A 26033-nucleotide genomic window follows, 5' to 3' on the forward strand; every position below is an offset into this window, starting at 1 on the left:
CTTTTTGCTTATGTTTATTTTTTTATTTTCTTGGTTCGGGTTTCTACATGCGACTTCGGAGCATAGGCGAGTGTAAGGGATGGACGTGCCATGCAAATCTCGCTGGATGGTCTAACGAGATTTGTCTAGGAAATAAGCTGATCCTGATCCTGACGCATGGCAAATTTCGCTACGCGCTAAATCTCGTTAGATCAAGTACCGAGATTACATGAATGTCATTTCAAAATAAATTTTTCGAATAAGATATTATTTAATATATTATTATAAATTAATAATAAACTAAGGAAAACTCCGTCGGAGTCATTGGTAATGATTTATTATCAACCTGCAGTTTCGACAGGTGGCGCGTGGGACCAAGCCACCATATTGCATTATCCGCACCCGGTTTCGTAATCATACTGCTCTCTCTCTCTCTCCCTCCCTCGATTTTCTCACAGCTGGGATCTCTTTCCTGCTCTCAGCTCTGCCCTTTTCTCCACAGGTATTTTTCCTAATCAATGATTATCAGCTCATGGTTTTGTTGGTCTTTGTCGAGATGTTCTAATCTTTCTTTTCACAGAACACCGTGGTTTCTTAGATCTAAAGTTGGCTTAACGAACTTTTGTATATCCTCCCCTTTTAGATCTAATTCGTGTCTTCTCTTGTCCGAAATATGATTGTTAGATTACAAAGTCCCTCTAAATTTAAGGCTTCTGTAACACTTTGAATAATGGGTTCGATGTTTGGAATGAGTTTTTATGTTAATTTCTTATTCCATTGATTTACCATTGTGAGTCTGTCTTCTGGGTATCCTTTAAATCGACGCAATTTGTTGCCAATCTCTTTTTCTTCTGCATTTCGGTTGTTTTTAATTGGTGGGGTTGTCTCAAACATGGTAACTGTGAATCTCGGGATGCTCCATTATGTATTGGATCATGTTTATGGTGCATTTGTTCATAGAACAAAGATAAGCCCTCCGTTTTTCTCAAGAGGGTGGGGTGGGAACAAGCTTGATATGCTGGAGACGATGATCAAGCAGCTATTTCCTGATCTTGGGAACCAGAACTGGCCTCCCAGTTTGATCCAGCCCTTATGGAGAACAATTTGGGAGACAAAGACGGCTTGGTTGAGAGAAGGAGTTTTCAGGACTCCTTGCGACGAGCAGCTTCTAAGTGCATTGCCTCCTGAGTGTCACAAGGCAAGAGTCGCTTTTCTCATGCCCAAATTTGTGCAGCCGCAGAAAATGGCCTGCGTGGTTCATCTTGCAGGTATTTCTAGAAATGTATTTAGCTTTTTTTAATGTATTAAGCATCCACATAGATTGACTTCAAGTTTGAAGTTTGACTGGGTGTCATTTGATTGGTGGAGGTTTCAATTTGGGGTCTGATTTATGTTTGGGTTGCTTCAAAGTAGTATCCAATAATGAGTTTGATTTATTTGCCTCAACAAAGTTTAGGCAGAATTTGAGAGTTAATTGATGAAGACTAGGAATATTTTCTATGAAGTTAGTTGTTGAAAATCTTGGTGACATTTGTTTCTGAAAGCAAAAACTTTGTATAACTAGCATATGCTTTGTTGCAATGAAACAATAAGAAGTTGTATAAAATAGATAAGCAGCTTGATCTCTGCTTATAGTTTGTCAAATATGCTGAAGGTGTCTCTTTAATGAGGCAAATATCTTTGTGGTAACTGTTATTTTCAGTTAAAACCACAATGTAAGGAACCTGTTCAATTGCTCTTGATGATCAAAATTTGATGGGAACAAATCAATTTATCATTACGTTTGCCATGGTAAAAAGGATGTATTAATGTCCTCACTCACCAACCACATTACGCTATTCCCTCACTTCCTTTTCTTCAAAGTCTTTCTTTACTCATTTTTTGAAACATTCAACCCCTAGTTCTTTTCCTTTGTATTGTGTTGCTTGGAAGGCTGAAGTTCCTTTTAAGATGTGGGCTTTCAAATGGACTTTGACTCTTGACAGGATTAATACAATTGAGTTGTTCAGAGAACCAATAAGGTTCTTAACCTAGATAATATGTTGTGCCACAATTCCAATGAGAGCAATATCTACCTTTTTCTTCTTTGGCAGATGGTGAGACAACTTTAGAATGCTCTTTTCTCTTGTTTTAGTGAAGCTAGGGTGCTCTATGATTTCTTGGTAGTGAGATTTGGGGGTTATGGGAAAAGTAAAAAAAGGACAGGTTTATGGACTTGTGCAGTGTATGCCATCTTTTGGATCTGTGGCTAGAGAAGAATTTGAAAATTTTTAAGGCTTAGATGACTTCTCCAACTTTGGTGTGCAATTGAGTTAACTTTCTTGCTTCTTTGTGAGACATTCCTTTGGGATTCTTGGGGCGATTTTGCTGTCTGATCTTCAAAGGAATTGAGGGCTGCATTATTATGGTTAGTTGAATTGGAGATGTCTTACTTATCCTCCATTTATTGTACTTGTGTTTTAGTTTTATTGAATAAAATATTGTGTGTGTGTGCGTGAGAGAGAGAGAGAGAGGTAAAACAGGATATTATTAATCTAAAAGCAAATTTTAACACCTCAATGATTGGAGAATTTGTGTACACATATGTACAAGAATTATTTGTATGATATCCATTAGAAATCTGCACATTCTTAAAATACTCATACTATGCTTAGGACCTCCTTGAAATGCTATGGAGCTGATAAGTTGCTTTTTTGGGTTCTTTTTTATGTATGAGGGTTCTTCTTTATATATGACAAAGAGTGCAGTCATGGCAGATTCTCTCTAATGACCATTTAAAGAAGCTATTTTTTCAAATACTCGGTGAATTATTTTGTCTATGGTGGCTAAAGAATATGTTCTCATAGTTGTTGATTTGCTACAGGTGAATAAATATAATCATCCATTACATTTTTTTGCCTCACCATACTCAAATAATTCTTTGAATCATGCTTTTAAAATTCAATATTTGCTGTTTGGTGGAAAAAATTCAGTGTCTTTTGGAGTAATAGATTCCCAATATTAATAGCTGCAGTAAAGAATCTAGGATACATCAAAGACATGGATTTTTTGAATATGTTCCTCGAACTCATCTATGAAAAATGCTTAAAAGTCATTCAATAGTCAGGTTCTCTTCAAGGAATTATATTTCTTCTAATTTCAGGTTCTTTTTTCAATCTTGAATTAGAAAGAAAATGTTTATGGCGTTAGGCTTTGTAATACTCTTATCAGTGTTAAAGATACTTATAGGCTGCATTGTCAATTGTATGTTTAAAAAAATGAAATCTGTTGTTTTATAAAAATCTGTTTTTATTTATTGGTAAACCCAAATTTTCTAGACTGAGGTGGTAGTTTCTCATTAATTAAATTGTTTATGAGGAATTCTCTTTACTATATGATGAGCATTTTAGATGGCTTACCCATTTTAGGTTATGAGGATTGAAGCTATTCATAATTGCATTTGACATCTTTTTAACTGTTAATTCTTCCTTTTGGCTAAGTGTATATTTATTAATTCTTGTTCAAAATTATTCTTTAAAAAAAAAAAAGAGCCATGTTGTAATTCTTTCCCATTGTAAAAAATTCTAAGATATGTTCATGTAATTAAAGTACATGATGTTAAGTGTGCTCTAAAAATGAAAAATAGAAAAGTAATAGGACCAGATGGCATCCCTATTGAAGTGGAAAATCTTACGAGATAATATGGTCATATGGTTGAGAAGTTTATTTAACAAAAATAAAGACAAAAAAATGCTGAATGAGTGGAGAAAGAGTATTTTAGTATCTATACATAAAAACAAAGGAGATATTCAAAATTATAATAACTCTATTGGCTTAAACTTGTGAATCGTACAATTAAACTTTAGGAATAGATAATTGAACAAAGATTAAGACTAGGTAGGGGTGTCTCACAAAATTAGTTTGATATTATGCCCAAGATGTCAACAACATTGGATATATTTGCCCAAGAGATCAACAAGATAGGATGCATTTCCATTAGGAGACTAATAGAAAATAGTAACGATTCACACATAGTTTTTGTTGAATTAGAGAAAGCCTTGATAGGTTGAAGTTCTTTTATTGTGGCTTTTGGAAAAGTAGGGAGTAGGTTGTCTATAAGTAAAAGTTACTGATGATATGTAGGATAGGGTAATGGCTAGCGGTGAAACTCCAAAATGAGAAACTAGGGGATTTTTATTCACAATACATGCACATCAAGGGTTTGTTTTGAGTCCTTATTATTTATTTATTTTTGCTTCAGTTGTGACTGAACTTATTAGATATATATTGAGGTTTGTTGGTGTTTGTTGTTTTTGTGAAGGGTGATATTGTCTTGATATGTAAAACTAGAGATGGAATAGACTATAAGCTAAGACTATGGAGAGATGCTTTGGAATCTAGAGTTTTTAACATAAATCGAAGTAAGGTTACAAAGTGCAATTTTGCTAGATTCCATGAGGAATGATGAAAAAATGTTGACCTTTGTTGTCAAGAAATTTCCAAGAGTAGTAGATTTTGGTACATTGAATATATTATCCACGCAAAAGAAGAAATCTAAGATGTGATACATAGAAATAGAGAAGATTGGGTAAAATAAAGTAATGCATTTTATCTGTTGTGTGATCATCTGACTGAATTACCTAAAATTAAAAGGAAATTTGTATAGGGAGCTTCAAGACCAGCTAAGCTATATGGATTGGAATGTTGGACAACTAGGAAACAATGTATTCAAAAAGTAAATGCATTTAAAATGAGAATGTTAGGATAAATAAGCGGCATAACATTAGAAGATAAATTAAGTAACGATATTCGTATTAAGCCAAATGTAGCACTTGTATAAGGTAAGATTTGGGCACTCATAACATAGATCTTGTAACACTTGAGTGGGAAAGAGCAATTTAGTTGACGTTAGATATCAAAGGGGTAATGGTGGTCCAAGAATAGCTTTGGGCTGAGATAGCAAGGAAAGATTTTTGGAAATTGGCAATCTTCTTTTTTTTTTTTTTTTTTTTTTTTTTTGAGAATATTGCCCTAGACTTCTTTTTTAAAGAAAAAGGGCATCAACGGGATGCCAACCTAGATTACACGAAGTCATCCCCCTGCAAGATGTCACAAAATTCTAAAATTAGATTATGGTCATTCCATACAATCCAAGTTGGAAACTGTGGTAGTCCACTAGTCTGAAGCAATGTAAGAGAGTTTTTGAACACTCTCCTATTTCTTACCAGAAAATTGCAAGAGGGATGAGAGACAAAGCCTTTCTCTTCTCCTTGGTTGCTCGAATCCCTTTCCATGCCCAGAACTCCCCTCCCACCGAGCTGGCAGTAACCCACCATTGTCTGATCATGGTTAGATCCATATTCCAAAGGTTCCTGGTCTAGGGGCAATGAAGGAGGATATGCTCAATTGATTCTGCATCAGCCATGCAATGGGAACACCTATTGACGGTGGTCAGCCCCCCTTTTTCTGCAGATTGTCTAGGGTTAAGATCTTTCCGTGTGTTGCCTCCCAAGCAAGAAAGGCTACCTTGGTAGGGGCAGCCGCCTTCCAAATGTGAGTCCAAGGGGGATCGCTGTGGTTTGTTTCCATTGGTGAGAGTTTCCTGTAGAAGGATTTGACTGAGAAGACCTTGTTTTTGTCTATGATTCACTTTGATTGATTGGGAATGTTTTGGCTTGGAAGTTGTAGAGATGGCTATAAAAATTAATGAGATGGTGGAGTTCCTAGTCTTCCACGTTTTTGAGAAAGGGAGTGTTCCAAAAGATCCCTTGCTCTGAATTTTGATGGTGATGGATGATGCGAGCTTTCATGTCGCAAGGCAAGTTGTAGATGGTAGGAATATTGCCATAGATGGTACAAAATGGTAGAAAATGATTCATATAGCCAACCCCATCTAGCGGGACTATAAAGGCTTGGTTGTTGTTTGTTGTATCATTCTTGCACATAATTATATAATCTAAGTGTCTCTTTTAGTTTTGAGTATATATTATATAATGAAAAGCAATCATACTAATCATGTATTATTTCTAATTACCTATAGATAAGTTGTGTTTAAGTCATTCTAAGCACTACTAATTAATTTTAAAGTCTTATTGTCTACATATTGTTTTCTTTGGCCTATTTTAAATTTGGCTAAATGCACCAACTTCCCTTAAGGTTTGCCAAAAGACTCATTCCTCTCTTAATGTTTGAAAAATGAAATTGATCTATGTGACATTTAAATATAATGACACTTATACCTCTTTGTGAGTTGAATCCTCATGACGGCATGATATATTTGTATTAAGAATCTTAAGAATGAATCACCGAATACAACTTAGTCTCTTGAAAAGCAACCATATTTTTTAGGTATTATTTATAGTAACCTCTAGATAACTTGTTTTTAAATAGCTTTAATCACTGCTAATTAGTTTTTGAGGTCTTATTTGTCTATAAATCATTTTCTTTGGCATGTATTTAAATTTGAAAAAAATATCTCGACTTCCCTTTAGGTTTGCCAAAGTAGGCCTTTCCCAATGTTCAGAAAATGGTCTTGGCCTTTGTAATTGTTAGATTACTACTTCACCTGAAAGCTTAAGCTATTAGGTCATGACAATGGTTTTAAATAGTGGTAGCAAGTAGCATAGCATAACTGTAACAAGTGTAGCAGGAAGTGGGTGTAATGGTTGTGAATTTTTTCCAAGCACACACAATCTTTTGTATATTGATATAAAATACATGTTTTAAGCTATGACCCCTTCTTAAAAAGAGTTTTAGTGCATTTTGGATCCTTTAGTTCAACTTACTAGTATTGTTTACTGAGAGCAACAAATTTTACATTTGTTTTAAACCGCTATTGATAGAAAAAATTATATATGTATATATTTTCTTCTTTATTCATCAATTCTATGTTTGATAAATTACTTAACAAAACAAAATTCATTATGCACTCTACTAATCTATTAGGATAAATAATACGATAAATTAGTCAAGTTCTATTATTTTTTCTGTTAAAGTAATAAAAATCTAATAAATTTAAACAAACAAGTTATATTGTATAAGTATAACCTAAGTTTTAAAACTATAATATACATTCATAAAATTTATCATTAAATAAATAAAGTACTAACAATTTGAACACGGAAAAAAAATTAGATTAGAAAAAAAGGTTGAAGTTGAAAAATATAAAAAATAAAAATCAAATTACTAATATTATCATAATAAATATGTAACAAAAATAATGTTTATTCAAAATTATTGATTAATGCATCTCTCGTGAATATTAAAAAAAAAATTTATATCATTATCGTCCTCATTATAATCTTTCCCCCTCCTTGCGTAGCTTATCAAGAATAATTTGTGAAAAGAAAAAAAAATAAAATATATTTTTTTGCGTAATAGTCCTTTAGCAGTTACGTAGGGTCGTAGCACCTGTTACGTAATGATAGCAGTCTGCAGTGGCAGCTACGGCTGTGATTTTTCATCCCATTGATTTAGTAGGGTGTAAGTTAGGGACTCAAAAAACCATTATGTAACAGTCGTGGCTGCTATTTAAAACCATCTTGTGGGCCAATAATGTATATCCAGCTTTAATACTCCCCTGCACTTGCAGCTCGATAGCACGTGGAGAAATAAACACACAATAAGTAACCCCCATTATAGGGTATATAATAATTTTTAAACACCACATAAGAAGTGTGGGCAACAAGACTAGAACCTAGAACCTCCTAGCAACTTAGTCCTTGTAGTGCAAATATACCAATGCATAGCGGAAACACAAATCGCTCAGATCGTGCAACGCAACAACCAATGATGAATAATATACGGAAACACAATCGCGCACAGGTAAATATCAAAGCAATAAAACACACGAAACAAGAAATTACGTGGTTCGGAAATGTGCCTATGTACATGGGAGCAAGTGGCTGAATTTCACTATCAGAATCATCAAACAAGAGTTACAATATTGTTTATATGCTAACCCTACATGTACAAAGGACTTAGGAAGTTCCCAAGTCCCCAACCTACTGATCTTTCTGATTCAAAATTCGAAATCTGCGCCGAATAGGACCGTCGACGGTTTTCTCCCGAGGGTAAACCGTTGATGTAACCATTGACCAAACTGTTGACGGTTTCTTCTTGTAGCTCAACTTCCTTGTTCTTTGCTTACCATGCTTTCCCTGTACATGCGTTCCATTTAATATGAGCCACAAACTCCAACAATCTTCACCTTGGCGAATATTCACCTCTTAGGAGAAATATAAAAACATAACCCGCAACTCCACTTGGGACAGTAGGTTGGGACGCCTCCCATTAAGCAACTAGAGACGTTGATCAAGTCCAAACAATGCTTGAACTTGCCTGTTGTAACAGACTTCGTCAACATATCAGCTGCATTCTTAGACGTGTGAACTTTCTCAAGCAGTAGTACACCAGAAACAACCAATTCCTTGATCCTGTGAAACCGCACATCTATGTGCTTGGTCCTCGCATGATACACTTGGTTCTTCGTCAAATAAATGACACTTTGACTATCACAATGTAGTTGAACTCCACCTTGCTGAATGCCCAGCTCCTTGACAAATCTTGTAAGCCACAACGCTTATGATTTTAAATTGCAGTACCGGGTAGGGTAATGTAACAGTAATGGGTGTAACAGGAAGCGGGAGTAGCGAATGTTACATAATGGGAAGCGAGTGTAACGACCCTGAATTTTTTTGAAGCACACACAACCTTGTGCATATTAGCGTACTTGCATGTTTTAAGCTTTTAGTGTATTTTGGATCCTTTAGTTCGAGTAGCTAAGTTATTTGGTAAGGGCACCAAGTTTACATTTATTTTAAACCATCATTGATAGAAAAATTACGTGTGTGCATATTTATACTTCTCATTGTTCTTATCTGTGATAAATTCTTATGTGTGCTAAATTAATTAATAAAACAAAATACATTATACACTCCATTAATCTATTAGACACATAAGACATACAAATAATAAAAATATAAAATAGTTAGAAAAGAAAGAAGGCTGAAGTTGAAAAATATAGAACATAAATATCACATTACTAATATTATCAAAATTAAATATTTTCCTAACAAGTTAGTATTTTCAAATTGTTAATTAATGCATCTCTTGTGAGTATTTAAAGAAATAGTAAATTTTGTATCATTGTCATCCTCATTATAATCTTTTCCCCCTCTCGCCACATGGTATATTGAGAATGATTTATGAAAGAGAGGGAAAAAGTGAGAAGAAAAAGTAAAAAATAAAATAAATTTTTTGGTGTAATAGTTCTGTAATGATTATGTAATAGCCGTAGCGACCTTTATGTAAGGGTCGAGGTTCATAACGGCCGCTACAGCCGTGATTTTTCTTCCCACCGATTTCACGGTGTGTAACGGTATCGGTAACCAAAAGACCGTTACGTAACGGTCGCGATTGTTATTTAAAACCATGACAACGCTTCCTTGGTAGCTTCAGCCATGGCCATATACTCCGATTCAGTTGTAGATAAGGTAACAAGTGACTGCACCATGGACCTCCAACAAATAGGCCCTCCCACAAGGGTGAATATGTATCTTGTGGTAGACCTTCTGTCATCTAGGCCCCTTGCATAGTTAGCATCCACATATCCTACCACTGAAGGATCACTCTGTTGTCTGCTGAACTTGCCATAGTCTGTAGTACCCTCAAGTATCTGAAGATCCACTTGACTGCATCCCAATGTTGTCGACCTAGATTCAAAAAGAACTTGCTTACCACACTGACAGCTTGTGGCAGGTCTTGTCTCGTACATACCATTACATACCGTCGTTTGGCACTGGGCGGTAGACAATCTAAAGTGATTCGCTAACGGTGTACTCACCGGTCTCTAACAATTTCTCCACATAAATGTCCTGAGATAACCACAATCTCCCTGCAGCTCTGTCCTTGCGAATCTCCATCCCAAGAATCTTCTTGGCTACACCCAAATCTTTCATGTCAAACTCTTTACGCAACAGAGTCTTCAACTGATTTACCTTAGTCATATCCTTTGCAGAAATCAGCATGTCATCAACATAAAGCAACAGAAAAATGAGTAAACCTTCTTCAAGACTCTTCACGTAGACATAGCAATCATACTCACACCTCCTGTAGCCAATCCGGATCATGTAGGAGTCAAAGTGTTTGTACCACTGCCTCGGAGACTTCTTCAGCCCGTAAAGTGATTTCTTCAGTTTACAAACCAATTGCTCCTATCCAGGTTGACTAAACCCTTCTTGCTATACCATGTAGATCAGCTCCTCCAAATCGCCATAGAGGAACACTGTCTTTATGTCCATCTGCTCCAAATCGTAATGCACCACCAATCCCAACACTACCTTGATAGAAGTGTGTCTGGCTAGGGGGGAGAAGATCTCATCATAATCAACCCATTTCCTTTGTGAGTAACCCTTTGCCACTAACCGAGCCTTGAACTTCTCTCATTCTTTTTCTAAAATCGCTTCTTTCTTTCTATACACCCACTTGTATCCGCTCGCTTCCCTGTTGGAAGCTCCACCAACTCCCACGTCTGGTTCTTAACTTCTTATGCAATGATTCCATCTCTTCCACCATAGCACCCATCCATCTAATTTTCTCTTGGCTGTGCACCGCCTCTTGAAAATCAGTAGGATCCTTACGACTAGTGTTTAGTGCATAAGACGCCAGATCATTAAATTCATACCTGGGTGGCTTGATAGTGCATCTGGGTCTGTTTATAGCTATACTGCGTTGCTGCTGGTCTCTTGGGCTAGAACTCCTTTTGTTTTGTACATTTCCATCTCCACCTTTAGTATCTAAGTCCACCTGCACCACACGCTCATTGCTGCTGCAGTTTTCTGGCACCTGTTTTTCTTCTTCTTCCTGAGTACGCTGCAACATGGCTTTCTCATCGAAGATCACGTTTCTACTGATCACCACCTTGTTTACCTTTGGATCCACAGCTCGAACTCTTTCACCCCTTTTGGATACTCCAGAAAGATGCATTGTCTAGACTTTGCCTCAAGCTTTGATCTCTCCTCACTAGGAATGTGCTCATAGACATCCAAATACTCTCAAATCAGAGTAGTCTACCTCAATGCCTATTCCCACCTCCTTTGCAACTTTCCCATCTAATGCTGCCTTTGGTAATCTATTAATCAAGAAACACGTCATATTGATTGCCTCTGCTAAGAAGTTCTTTGTGAGCCCTGCGTTCAATTTGAGACATCAAGCCCTTTCAACTATGATTCTGTTCATCCTTTCCGCCACACCATTTTGTTGTGGTATTTTGTGTACTGTGAAATGTCTCCTTATGCCATGCTGCTTGCACAACTCCATGAACCTCGAACAATGTATATCAAGCTTTACCAATGACATTTAAATATAATGGCACTGATACACCCTCTTTCAGATGACCCTGCACGATGGCATGCTATATTTGTCTTAAGAATGAATTTGGCCTCTTAAATAGTGTTAGATAGCTATTTTACTTGAATGCTTAAGCTATTAGGTTGTGGGCCAACAATGTATATCAAGCTTTAACACTCCCCTACACGTGTAGCTTGACAGCACATAGAGAGATAACACACAATAAATAACACCCATGATAGGGAGCAAAATAATTTTTTATACACAACATAATAAATGTGGGCAACAAGACTAGAACCTAAGACCTCCTAGTAACCAGCTTTGATGCCATGTTAAATTACCAGTTTACCTAAAAGCTTAAGCTATTAGGTTGTGGGCCAATATTGTATATCAAGATTTGACAAATAGTAACTAAAAGAATAGTAATGTTGAAAAGAAATCATGTACCATTCTTGGATGAGTTTCAATGAGAATGTTGACATTGGCTAATGCATATCTTTGGAATGATGTATAGAGTACAATAAACAGTTATAGCCCATTTGTTTTTTGACCCCCTATTGATATGATATATTTGTCTTAATAATGGAGTCGAGGCATGCTATCTAGTCTTGTTGGAAGATACACCTAGAGAGGATGCATATCTTTGGGAAGATATATTGAGTATAATGACACTTATATGCCCTTTGTTGCTGACCACTTGTGGTCACATGCTATATTTGCTTTAATAATGAAGTGGACCCTAGTGTAGGACGGGAATGGTCGACCTATGTCATACGATTCAACCCTTACACAAGCACATACACTTAAAAACTTTAATTTAAGAATTAATTATCCGAACATAAACACAATAAATCATACTTTATTTCACATGTTCAAGGATTTTGAAAAGGTGTATGATTTTTCCAGCAATTAAGTCCCAATTGGTTCTTTCACAAAGGAATCAAATTATATGCTGAAAAGTTGGTATTTCAAAGATTCAAGAATAAAAGTTCTATGTTAGCAAACTAATATTCATACAATTGATTTTAACTAGCAAGTGCCAATATTGTAATCTATGGATCAAAAGGGTTATTCAAAGATGTGATTTTAATCTACTAGCAAGGTTTCACAAAATATAGCAAAGGATTCAAATACAAGTACTGAAGTTACCAAGGGATTGATTTGGATGACTTGACGTTGTTCCACACATAGTTAGGTCACACCGTAGGTCCTTCTTACAAGCTTTGAATCACAAGATGAATGCAGCAATGAAGTGTAGATGATGATCGTCGTGTGGGTGTATGAAGTGCTGGCCTTGTGGTGTTGATGGGGGCCGTGAGAATATTAGATGGACGAGGGATTGATGGAGTCGTTGGATAGTTTAGTGGTCTCTCACCACTTGATTTCCGGAGAGAACGCCATAGCCTCACACTACTCACTCACAAGGAGAGGGACAAACTTTACAAGCTCAAGCAAAGAAATGTTTCTTCTATATTTAACTTCAACTTCATATCTGTTCTTACAATAAGAAGGCTATTTATAGGCATAGCTTGCGAGACAAAGCATTAAATACTCAACAACTCTCAACAACTTTCAATAACAACTATTAACCTAACACAATTAATACTTACTAAAAAATAAGGAACTCTAACTTATAAGCACACAAGTCAAGCTTAGTTGTCTTGCATTATTACAATTCAAATTTGAAATTTAAACATATTCTATAAGGAAGGCCAAAACCGTGTGGGGCCTAGAAGCCATGTGGGGCCCACATAGGTTTTGAGTTGGACTTTGCTTCAACACTTCACTTGGGTCTTCAAGCATGGTCTTCAAGCACCTAATAATCTTGAAATAACATATCCACGAAGAATATAAATTAACACAATAACAAAGTTTTCACATAAAAAAAATCTTCCATCAAAGAAGTAGAAGATTTTCAATTGATCTCATGTGTTCCTGTAAAATCGATATAAACAATAGTGGACATGTGGAGGTCGTCCATGTGTCAGTGTGTCACTGTGTTAGCAAAGGAGTGGACATCAGGAGGTCATCCATGTGTCATCATATCAGTAAAAGGGATACATAAGGCATGTTGATCCCCATCAGACCCTTTTAATATTAAGTGGAAGAAGCCTCATGCCAAAAAGAGGGAATATAATAATTTTTAAACACCACACATTAAATGTGGGCAACAAGACTAGAACCCAGAACCTCCTGGAAATTTAGCTTTGATACAATTTTAGATTTCCACTTCACCTAAAAGCTTAAGGGCCTATTTGACATCGTTGTTGTTTTTTGCTTTTGTTTCCATTTCTGGACAGTGAAGAAACATATTATAAAAATGCGTTTGTTTATATTGCTAGTTTTCTGTTTAATGGGTTTTTTTTTTGTTTATATTGTTATGGTTTTTGTTTTTATGATTTTTAATAGTGATACCAAATGACCCCTAAGCTGTTAGGTTGTGGGCCAACAATGTATATCAGCCTTGAATATAATGGCATTGATACACCCTCTCTTAGATGACCTTGCATGATGGCATGCTATATTTGTCTTAAGAATGAATTTGACCCCTTGATAGTAACTAAAAGAATCCTAATGTTGAAAAGAAATCATGGATGGGTTTCCATGAGAATGTTGATATCGGTTAACGCATATCTTTGGAATGATATATAGAGTACAATGACACTTATAGCCCCTTTTTTTGTTGCCCCCTATTGATATGATATATTTGTCTTAATAATGGAGGCGAGCATGCAATGTAATCCTGTTGGACGATGCACCTGGACAGAAGATGCATATGTCTGGAAAGATGTATCGAGTATAATGACACTTATACGCCGTTCATTGTTGACCCCCTGATGTCCCCTGTGGCGACATGATAAATTTGTCTTAACAATGAAGTTGACCCCCCCTAAAATATTAAGTGAAAGAAGCCCCCTGCCAAAAAGAGCTCACATATCATTCCTGGATGAGTTTCAGCAGGAATGCTGACATCAGCCAATGCAATGTTGATCTTATGGAAAGATGTTGTGTATTTGCTAATAATTTATTTCCTCGAATCCTCTGAAAAATTAGATGTTAGTTCCAAAGAAGGGCGGCATATTAGCTAATTTGTCCTTTTACACGAGATTAACAAGTAATGAAGAGGTTTATATGTATAATTATGTTTGAATGCCAATGGAGGTTAGTGTCCATTTTTGTGCATCAGTGGAGATATGCGTCTTGTTAGAAAATTAATCCTAAGGATTTGTCTATTTATTGCTAGTTGATATTCACATAGGCTAATCTGGCATGCCATAAATATGAGGAATCAATCAGATAAGCAGAAGCAGCTTATATCATAGTCATTATGATTTAGATAATATAAATTGTAAACCAATAGGATTGTAATCCCTTCCCACGAGTACATCATGTTCACTGAGATCTGAAACTATTTTATTTGAATCAAATATAGCTGTAACACCCACTTTTGTTGACAATGTCAGACAATAAATTCTTTCTGATTCGAGGCACATGAGGTACATTAGAAGAATAAAACTTCTGCAGAAAAGCTCAATCTAGGAATCGTAAGAAGTCATTTAATTTATCCCAAATATATGGATTTAGTACTTCAGTGTCGGCCTTGAGTTGTGGATGTGAAGACAGTAATTATCACTTGATTGCCTCTTGCCTACTTTATGTCGATAATTGTAAAATAAACATTTGATTTTTTAATAAGTATATTCATTAATAATAAATAAATAAATAAAATGCCCAAGAAGGGCATAAACCAAGTATGCATGCAGCATACAAAAACAAAGAGTGAGCTGGCAAACAAAAAGCAAAAGCCTTATTAAAATTGCAATGTTTCCATTCCGTTTCTTTTGCAGGAGAGAGTTTCTGAATTATTTGCAGGTCCTTGTTCTTATTTTAACTACATTCAGAAGGAAAGCATTTGCTTTCTCTTCATTTCCTTTTAGCAAAAGTTTGTTGCCTCCACCAAGAGTCATCTTGCATTTTGTTGTACTTTATTATAATACTTTTACATGGGATGGTTCTTGATTCCTAAATCATCAATGTGGTTATCAATTCCATATTTTAAGCACAAGTTTGACCATTTTAGAACAAATTGATAATAGTATTCTTTTGGTTGCTCACAGCAACCATTTATGATATCTTTTTGCCATTTTGAAAACTTAAGTTTTTGGTTTGAATTGCAAGATTTTAGGCTCTTTTTGCAGGCACTGGGGACCATACATTTGAGCGGAGGTTGCGTCTTGGTGGCCCATTGTTGAAAGAAAACATAGCAACCATGGTGCTTGAGAGGTCAGAATCAATTTTCCACCATTGGCTATTTTTGAAACTGGAAGATGGGCAGTTTCTTATTCAATGTGAATATGTTGCTGCAGCCCTTTCTATGGACAGAGACGTCCTGTGCTGCAGCATGGTGCAAAACTCTTGTGTGTAAGTGATTTGCTGTTACTAGGAAGAGTCACCATTGAAGAGACCCGCAGTCTTTTATACTGGTTAGACTCCGAGGCAGGGTTTGGAAAGTTGGGTGTTTGTGGACTTAGCATGGGTAAGGTTCATCTGGATCCTCCACCATACTTCAAAGCATGAGGGGCAACTATATAATTTAATAATATAAGGGTTCAAAAAGGGAGTTTTGGGATCAAATAGTCACTATAATCATGGACACGGTCCAAATCTGCAACTGCTACTTCTGGCTTTGTACTAAGTTATGGATCTGACTGTCAAAGATTGCAGTTTTTAGAAATAGCAAACAAGCCTTTCTAGGTCCAAAGTTATAAAACACTAGTGAATTCAGAATTTGGCTGCTCCAAAATTGTTACTATTTCTGAAATCAAAGGCCAATTTGTTATCAATTCATTTGCAAGATCTTATCCTTTGTTCACTTTTCCAATGAAATATGGAAGTTAAATGAATGAGCATATTGTTATTTGTAACCTTCTAGTAGTGGAGAATTATGTTTTTTGTGGGTGCCTCATCAAGCAAGCCCCATTGCTGTCAGGAGCTGTTGCTTAAGCTGTCTTGAGTGAAGCGCATCCCAACATAGAGGAAAATTTGTGGTTATTATTATTATTATTTTTTTGGGTTAAGATTTTTGAATTATGAAGACATTCCATTGTTCTACTTTGCCTCTGGCTTTGAAGATGTACTCGTAAATTTTTATATTGAATCAGGGAATGAAGAAAAAAGAAAGTAAGATGAACGCCCCCTTTGTTCCTTTTTGAATGAAAAATTTGATACTGTATTTCAGGAGGAGTACATGCGGCAATGGTTGGATCTCTGCACCCTACACCAGTTGCAACACTCCCATTCCTTTCACCACACTCAGCCGTTGTGGCATTTTGTGAAGGGATACTGAAGTATGGCACTGCATGGGAAGCATTGAGAGAGGATCTTGCTATGCAGAAAGATACACTCACACTTGAGGAAGTGAGAGAGCGGATGCGAACTGTGCTCTCTCTCACTGATGTCACGCGCTTTCCAATTCCCAAAAATCCCCATGCTGTCATATTTGTTGCTGCCACTGTAAGTCCTGTTTCCTGCTGTCCCCATATGGTTGTTTACACAAGAAAATTAATAAGAAATCTAAAGTAAGTTATGTCCAATTCCGATTTAAAAGTGTGCACATAGAATCAGCAATATATCATGTGGTCAAAATCTGTTCAATTTCCTCTCACATTTTATTTTATTTTTTTCCAAAAATAGTCGTGTTACCTTCCTTTCTGAAGTTATATTTCAATAATCTAATTGGTAATAACTAGTAAGGTTGTACATGGAAGGAAAATAGTTTTATGCTCTCATCATACTCAATACATGAGTATTTTTCCATGTAGACCATGTCTCAATTAGTATTTTCCATGTCTAGACCACTCTAGACTCCCCGTGCACATTACAGAAAGAATGCCACACCTGGAATTCTTTGTCTAGAAAGTTTTCTCTCTCTGGAATTCTTTCTCTCGCTCTATGGAATGCTCTTCTCCCTCTCTCTTCTTCCTATAAGCTTCTCCTTCTCTCTCTTTCCAGAAAACTTCTCCTTTCTTTAGATAATTATCTGCCCCTCTCTAGAACTTTATTTTCTAGAATTCTCTCCACTTCTATCTAGAAACACCAGCAGGAGCTACCTAGAAGTTTCTACTTAGCTGGCACCCACTTTCAGCGCCTATACAAGGAGCTCAAGGCTCGAATGTTGGACTAACACAAGGAAATTGCGTGTGTTGTGTGCAAGAGAGTGTAAGAAGCAGATATTGTGCTTGGTGTGAGTATGAGAAAGAATTGTGATCGTGTGCTGTGTGGGCAGCGAGGTAGTGTTTTGTAAGTGAAAGTGCTAAGAGTGTGGAGTGTCATCTTATAATTGTGAGGTTTATTAGAGTATGTAAGGATGCTTCTTGTTTGGTGCAAGTCTCATTGTCTGTCAGTATAAGGTGCTGGGCACCTATTTTCTTTCCTGAAATCAATAATAGCTAATCTTTTGTTGTTGTCCGCCACCTTCAATTGCCAACAATCTACTCCAGAAAAAAACTATTATACTGCCTTATCATTAATTTTCTCAAGTGTGATATTATTTTTGATTTTCACTGAAAAATATTTTCTTTTGCGTTGGTGGGTTTCAGGATGACGGGTACATCCCAAAACATTCGGTGCTGGAGCTTCAAAGAGCTTGGCCGGGATCAGAAGTAAGATGGGTGACTGGAGGGCACGTCTCATCCTTTCTTCTTCACAATGGGGAGTTCCGCAGGGCAATTGCTGATGGCCTAAACAGATTACAGTGGAAAGAGTCCCATTTGTGACAGGGTAGGGGTGGGCAGCCAAATGCTTGTGCTGAAGATATACAGTTTTAACATGTATAGTGGGATAATAGGTGACACAGGAAAACACCCCCACAAAACTGGGTGTTCTGTAATCATACTATCTCATTGTGCCACCAAAGAAACCATTCATAAGATGTTGATTTGTTTTAGTGGGCTGTTGCCACTATGGAAACTATTAATAAGATGTTGATTTGTTTCAGTGGGCTGTTCTGTAACTTTGCCATTTCATTTGTGTTACCAATAAAATTTCCCCATTTTTGGGAAGTTATTTGGAATTATAAATGAACTGTCCACTTTTGGGCTCTCTCTCTCTCTCTCTCTCTCTTTCTTTGTTTTGCGAATATTTTACCACGTGATGAAAAAATTCATTTAAAATAGTCACATAACTTAATATGCACTAATATTATGTTCCTATGTGATGCATCTTTAAAAGCATATAGCACAAATGCATAGACGGGAGCCAAAACCTTCTCTAAATGCCCAGTGTGTTTGGGAATATAGAACTCAAGGCTTATATATTTTGAAATATGCAGAAAGTACAAATTTACACGATTTTACCAAGACATTAGCGACATTTTAGGCTGCATACTTGAAAGCTTCTTTCTGTTTTACCTCTTTGTGCTGCCAAGGCCCAATGGCAACATTTTAAAAGTCAACAATTTAGGATGCATCCACGCTCCCACACCACAGTATGGACGTTGTTCCAATCCTTCTATCATTGTTTTTGACCTTTTCATAAATTTAAATATTTAGTTGGTATAATATTTAAAATTTTAGACAATATTAATATCTTTTTTTCCCAAATAGCACCGTTTTCCTTTACATTCAAACACAAAATTTTTAGACTCCCCTTGCACATTACAGAAAGAATGCCACACCTGGAATTCTTTTTCTAGAAAGTTTTCTCTCTCCGGAATTCTTTGTCCAGAAAATTTTGGCTCTCTCTCTCTCTCTCTCTCTCTCTCTCTCTCTCTCTCTCTCTGTTTTGCATGCATATTACATTTTAGGAAGATTTTACCACGTAATAGATGAAAAAATTCATTTAAAATAGTCACATAACTTAATATGCACTAATATTATGCTCCTATGTGATGCATCTTTAAGCATGCGAAGTATTGTGCTATGCACCAATGCATAGTAGGGAGCCAAGAGCTTCTCCCAATACCCAGTGTGTTTGGGAATATAGAACTCAAGGCTTGTATAATTTGAAATATAAGTACAAATTTACACAATTTTAAATCTAATGTTCAATCCTTGTGCTGCCAAGGCCCAATAGCAACATTTTAGGCTGCACACTTGAAAGCTTCTTTCTGTTTTACCTCTTTGTGCTGCCAAGGCCCAATGGCAACATTTTAGGCTGCATGCTTGAAAGCCTCTTTCTTTTTTACCTCTGTTTTTCTATTCCATTTTCATTATTTCATGTCCAGCATCTTGACCTCATTTTCGCTGTATGTGCATACTATTGAGGAAAGCCTTAGCCGGTTGAGCAAAAGCAAATGGTTTGCGTCTTCACTTTGGATTCTTGGACTGTATAGGGATCCAGCCAAGCACACAGAACAGAGGAGAAAAGCAGGCCCCCATTGTAGACCAGTCAAAATCTCTGTCATAACCTGTGGTGGGCTAAACACTGCCTTACAATCTCAGAATTTAGGATGCATCCACACTCCCACACCACAGTATGGAGGTCGTTCCAATTCTTCTATCTTTTATTCCAAATAGCACCGTTTTCCTTTACATTCAAACACAAAATATGGTCATTAAATCAAACTAATTCAAGCCTATCCTCTTCTTCCTCTCTCTATTCCTTTATTTAAATCTAAAAGCTTATCATTTCAGTCAAATACTGGACAAAATCGCCAACCCCACTTGGCACAATGCACACAGACATCTCTCCCTCCTCATATATTTATAGGTTTCATCTCTTTCAACATTGTCCATGACACAGAGTAGAAGCAGAGCAATGGCGCCTCCTCCAGTAAACTCCATCATCCTCTCTTTCCTTCTCCTCTTCTTCATCCTCCCTTCTACTACTCTCTCGGAACGCTGCAACCCAAAAGACAAAAAGGTTCTCCTCCAAATCAAGAAAGCCCTAAACAACCCCTACCACCTCGCCTCCTGGAACCCTAAAACCGACTGCTGCGACTGGTACTGCATCGAATGCGACCTAAACACCAGTCGCATCACCGCCCTCAACATTTTTTCAGGCCAAATCTCCGGCCAAATCCCCGCCGAAGTCGGGGACCTGCCCTTCCTCGAAACCCTTATCTTCCGCAAGCTCTCCAATCTCAGCGGCAACATCCCCCCCTCCGTCGCCAAACTCAAACGCCTCAAGACGATCCGCGTAAGCTGGACCAACATCTCCGGCGAAGTCCCCGGCGCCATCCTGAGCCAGCTCAAGAACCTCAACTACCTCGATCTCTCCTTCAACAACCTCTCCGGAAAAATTCCCCCTTCCCTCTCGACCCTCCCCAATCTCGGCGCCCTCCACCTAGACCGGAACCGCCTCACCGGCGAGATCCCCGAGGAGTTCGGAAACTTCTGGCCGAACTTCCCCGACCTTTATCTCTCCCACAACCAGCTGTCCGGACCGATCCCTAAATCGCTGGGGCGATTGAACTTCTCGACAATCGATTTCTCGAGGAACGCCCTGGAAGGAGACGCGTCGATGCTGTTCGGCACGAACAAGTCCGTCCAGATCGTGGATTTGTCGAGGAACAAGCTTCAGTTCGATCTGACGAATGTTGAGTTTCCGCAGAGCTTGACGTCCCTGGACTTGAACCATAACCAGATTTTCGGGAGTTTGCCGGCGACATTGACGGATCTGGAGCTCCAGTATGTGAATGTTAGTTACAATCGGCTGTGCGGGATGATTCCAGTCGGCGGGAAGTTGCAGAGTTTCGATTACTCATCTTATTTCCATAACAAGTGCTTGTGCGGGGCTCCGCTTGCAAGCTGCAAGAAGTGAAGTCCGCGGCCGGAATGATCGGCAGCGGGAGATTGGCCGGAGAAAAACAGTAGGTTTGATGTTTGAAGTACGAGGATGGCGATGGGGCCAACGTCTATATTTTATTTCCCGCGTAGCTTTGACTATGATGTTTTAATAAAAATTAATTTACAATTTTTTTATGTCGTTGAAAGGGTGTGCAATCCATCGGTTGGGGTGAAAAAAAATGAAGAGCAGAATTTTTATATTTTATATTTTATTTTTTTTCAATTTAATGTAGGCAAAAACCAACCAAACCAGAATCAATCCATTTTATTTCATTTTTTAAAGTTAAAAACTGAACTGAATCGAATTATTTGATTTATTTGGTTTATACAAGAATCTAAACCAACAAAATTGCCTATCTTTTGAAAATCAAACTAACCAAATTACCTTAAGTGGCCTTTCCTATATACAAATTTGGATTTTTTTTGTTGAAATTAAATTTTAATTTTCAAAATCAAGAACCAAATTGATATATTTTTTTTCATTCTCAAAATTAAAATTGAACCAAACTGAATGGATGTATAAATTGAAATGAAATTGCTGGCGTAGTTTAGTTTGTTTAGTTTTTTTCTATTCAACTCGACCTAGTTGTTCTTAACATATTAGTACTTTCGATAATTATAATGACTGTAGGTCTTTTTACTGGCACTTAAAGAGAGTCAGAATGGGGAAATGGAGGGATCTAAGTCGGCTCATTCGACTTTATGTTGATCATTATAGGCCTCTTGAAGCTTACCTTGTACAAAAAGACTTTGTTCTTTTGTGGAATTAGCCATTTGGAATCGCAGATATTGTCCAAAAATGTCAAATAACTTTCAAGACAGAAGTTATCAGGGGTACAAGAAGAGAGACACCATTTGCTGCTCAAACTATGGTAGGAAATGTTATTTTTACAGTAACAGATCTCTCAATACTTACTTGTTATGTTATTAGTTAATAATCCTAGTGATTAGCTTTATATACTTATCTTCTGATTTTGATTTGCTTTCTGTTAACTTTTGTATTTAATTTTAGAAAATAGATATTTAGAAAATAAATAAGATTTAGAGAACGTTTTGGATAATTTTGAGCGGTTATAAAGGTATTTTGGAATATTTATGTATATTTATGAGAGTGTTCTCAGTAGCTTTTAAAAATTAGATTTAAAAAAAAAAAAAAAAAATTTTGATCCCTTTCTAATAATAAAGATATGTATATATTTGCCCACTTTTTTATCACATTATTTTTATGCTTCAAAATATCTCAAAACTCAGATGATCTATTTGTTTACATTTAACTATATTTAAAGAAAAATTGATGATTAATTATCTAAAATTTAATGAAATCACTCTTTGAATAAACTTAATTTTGACTGAACTAAAGAGTTTCTTGTTATTGATTCAATAAAAGATTTATTTAGAGGTATTATTATTCAACATTTTTGTTATTAAATCTTCACATTTTTTAAATTTGAATTGTGGTTATATTCGCCACATGATTTGACTTTGGATGATCTTCTAGATTAGTCAACTTTAACAACTTTTCTATTTTAATAAAAATTAATTAAATATTTTTTTGTCATTATTTTAATATATTCTACACCTTTTTATAATATTTTTTATGTTTTAAAAGATCTCAAATATTATTTGCATGTTAATTTATCAATTAGTTACATACCAAACAATTTAAAGAGTTCATCACATCACAATTGTAGAGTGATGAGTAATGATACAATTTCTTATTACTCTTACCCAAAAGGGGATATATATATATATATATATAGACACACACACATATAATAGAACAGAAACAGAATAACAAATAACAGTATAACAGAATGAAATATAGTAGAATTCACAACTGAATTCTAACAATATTTTAACACGCGCTCTCAAAATGGAGTATGAATGGTATAAATACCCATCTTGAACAAAATATTGCTGAAAGTTCAAGAACCCAACCCAGTGCCTTTGTAAAAATATCAACTAGTTGACAATCTGTTTTGACATACATAGTTTTTATGACACCTTGTTTAATAAGTTATCGAATAAAATGACAATCCACCTCAATATGTTTCATTTGATCATGATATACTAGTTTAGCAGCAATGTGGATTGCTGCTTTGTTGTCACAAAACAGCAAGACAACCTGTGAATGAGGAATGTCAAGTTCACGAAATAATTGCAACATCCAAACTAATTATTTAGATGCACCCATAGCTAGCCCTGTATTCTGATTTTGCGGAGGAACGAGAAATGAGGTATGTTTCTGAGATTTACAAGTCACAAGAGAATCACCAATGAAAACACAAGTCTTTTTACTGAGTGTTTGGTGTCAACATAGCCTGCCCAATCAGAGTCTTAAAAAACTTTTAGATGTGTTAAAGAAGAGAGATATCAGGCCTTGTAACTATGAGATAATTAAAGTAATCGACCAATTAATCTCCTATAATTTGTAACATCAGTCAATAGGTCACCTTCATACCGATAAAGTTTTAAATGAGGATCCATTAGAAAATTTGTTGGTTTAACTGCTAACATTCCAGCATCTTCTAACAAATCAAGTGCATATTTTCGTTGGCACACGGAAATACCTTGTTTTGCTCGAGAGATCACCAAGCCAAGCAAATATTTTAAAGGCCCTATGTCCTTTAATTTGAACTGAGTATTTAAGAATGATGTAAATTTTGGAATTGGTGATGCATCATTAGAAACAAGTATAATGTCATCCACGTAAACCAATGGACCAATAAAAAAATGTACCAACCTTCTTAATGAATAGAGATTTATTTGCTTCTGATTGAATAAATCCATTGGAAATTAGAGTATTAGAAAACTTGGAGAACCATTGCCTCGATGCCTTTTTTAATCCATAAAGAGATTTATTTAAACGCAAAACCTGTGATTGAGATGAAGTATGATAACCTGGAGGAGTAGTCACGCATACTTCTTCAAGGTCCCCATGCAAAGAGGCGTTATTTACATCCAACTAATGTGCGTACTAGTTATGAATAGGTGCCAAAGCTAATCTTGATCTCGCTGTGTTCACCTTCACAATAGGTGAATTTTATTTTTATAGTCAATCCCTTCACATTGTGTATAACCCTTTACGACCAAATGAGCCTTATATCGCTCAATGCTCCCATCATCCTATGAGAGCCTTTCCTGCCGGTAGGTTAGAGAGAGTTTAGGTCTTATTTTCCTCAAGTGCCCTAATTTCAACATCCATGGCATCATGCCAATATGCGACTTTAGAAGCTTCTTGAAAACTACAAGGCTCATGATGCAAGGATACTGCTAGTGTAAAGCATTTTTGAGAGGTAGAAAAATGATGATAATATGCACCTGATGAGCAAGATTGATCCTTTAAGTGGTTTGCTGCATAATAATGAAAGTCCTTTAAATAATTAGCATATTTCCTATTTCTGGTAGACCTTTGTGGGCTGGAAAGAATGTTGACAAGTGGCAGTGATTGGTCTGCAGGATTGGAAGGTGTGTTGTCTACAGAGGGTGAATCATTGTGACGTGTGTCTAGCTCTGTAGAAACTGAAATAGGAAGTGTATTTGTGGTAGGAAATGGAGAAGATGGAGTAATAGAATTGTTAGGAAGAGGACTTGATTGTGTTTGTGGATGATTCCGAAAATTTTGACCATTAAAGATGTTATCAAAACATTCATACTCAGATACAGGGTTAGGGGTTATTGGAGTAAGAGTTGTATCTGTGTAAGGTTGTTTATTGGATGCAAAGGGAAAGATGGTTTCATGAAAAATCACATTATGAGATATAAAAATGGTCTTTGAATGCAAGTCATATAACTTATAACCCTTAATGCCATGACGATACCCAATAAAAATGCATGCCTTTGCTCGAGGATCGAATTTTGATATGTTTTGACTAAGTATTGATGCATAGTAACAACAACCAAGAATACGTAATTGATCATATAAGGGTGGCTTTCCAATAACATTTCATACGGTTACTTGTCTTTTAAAAATGAAGATGGTGTTCTATATATTAATCAAATATGTGGCTATAAGCATACAATCCCCACAAAATTTTAAGGGTAAAAGGGCTTGAAACATTAAGGCTCGGGCTACATTTAATAGGTGTTGGTGTTTTCGTTTAATGATAGCATTCTACTAAGGCGTTTCCACAACTCAAATGATGGATAATTCCTTTTGATTGGAAAAACTCCTTCATATTAAATTCAGGACCATTATCTGACCTTAATACTTTGATTGTGGCCTCAAACTGAGTGGAAACTAATTGAACAAAATACTGTAGAATGGATCGAGTTTGAGATTTTTGTGCCATAAGGAAAGTCCATGTACTTCGAGTATAATCATCTTCAATAGTAAAAAAATATTGAGAACCATCCACTGCACATATGTAAAAAGGACCCCAAATATCACAGTGTATAATTTCAAAAGGTTTTATCATGTGGATCAAACTTGGTTTGAATGATAACTTGTGTTGTTTTGCTAATGGGCATATGTGACAGATATAAGACTACCTTTATTTGTGCTTGGAATGTCATTTTGTAACAAAGATAGTTATGAACCAGAAAGGTGTCCCAAACCACATTATTTGAAAGATATTGTTCAAATGGATAGATGGGGTCTCACTTTCGTTCGTCGTTAGTTCAACCCTTGAGTTTTGTTTGGTGAATTTTGATTTGTTTATGGTTGTTTTTGTGTCTCTATCTTTTTTGTTAGCTTTGTTTAGTTTTGTTATCCTAGTTTGGTTGGTTGCTGGTGTTGTTTCTAGGAGGGTTTTATTTTATTTTTCTATAATCTCTCTTTTACTTATCTTGTAACCATGATATGCTTCCGCCAAAAGTAAAGGTTTATTAATAAATAAATGGAGGTACCGCCCTCTTTTAGTGAAAAAAAAAAAAAGGGTGTCCCAAATGATAGTGTGAGAGATCTTTTTCAGATAAAGCAAAATTCATACAATGAAC

General features: G+C 36.2%; 2 protein-coding genes across 2 annotated transcripts; both read left to right on the plus strand.

Moving 5' to 3' along the window:
* Window positions 1-349: 349 nt before the first annotated feature.
* LOC131167670 (uncharacterized) lies at window positions 350-18408 on the plus strand. Its single transcript, XM_058126491.1, has 5 exons — window positions 350-1247; window positions 15507-15591; window positions 15675-15844; window positions 16547-16821; window positions 17907-18408. The coding sequence occupies exons 1-5, from the start codon at window positions 872-874 to the stop codon at window positions 18081-18083; spliced, it is 1083 nt and encodes a 360-aa protein (XP_057982474.1). The 5' UTR covers window positions 350-871; the 3' UTR covers window positions 18084-18408.
* Window positions 18409-19965: 1557 nt separating this feature from the next.
* On the plus strand, window positions 19966-21222 carry LOC131167671 (polygalacturonase inhibitor-like). The gene has a single exon (XM_058126492.1). It carries the CDS (start codon window positions 20041-20043, stop codon window positions 21067-21069), a length of 1029 nt encoding a protein of 342 aa, XP_057982475.1. The 5' UTR covers window positions 19966-20040; the 3' UTR covers window positions 21070-21222.
* Window positions 21223-26033: the final 4811 nt, after the last annotated feature.

This window comes from Malania oleifera, chromosome 11, assembly GCF_029873635.1.
Source record: "Malania oleifera isolate guangnan ecotype guangnan chromosome 11, ASM2987363v1, whole genome shotgun sequence".
Classification (NCBI taxonomy): domain Eukaryota; kingdom Viridiplantae; phylum Streptophyta; class Magnoliopsida; order Santalales; family Ximeniaceae; genus Malania; species Malania oleifera.

Excerpts from the sequence above, each read along its gene's own strand:
- LOC131167671 (XM_058126492.1), top strand. The coding sequence starts at position 20,041 with ATGACACAGAGTAGAAGCAGAGCAATGGCGCCTCCTCCAGTAAACTCC.
- LOC131167670 (XM_058126491.1), top strand. The coding sequence starts at position 872 with ATGGTAACTGTGAATCTCGGGATGCTCCATTATGTATTGGATCATGTT. Across the intron at positions 15,592-15,674 it reads GCAACCATGGTGCTTGAGAG|CCCTTTCTATGGACAGAGAC; the intron begins GTCAGAATCAAT and ends ATGTTGCTGCAG. Across the intron at positions 16,822-17,906 it reads TCATATTTGTTGCTGCCACT|GATGACGGGTACATCCCAAA; the intron begins GTAAGTCCTGTT and ends GGTGGGTTTCAG.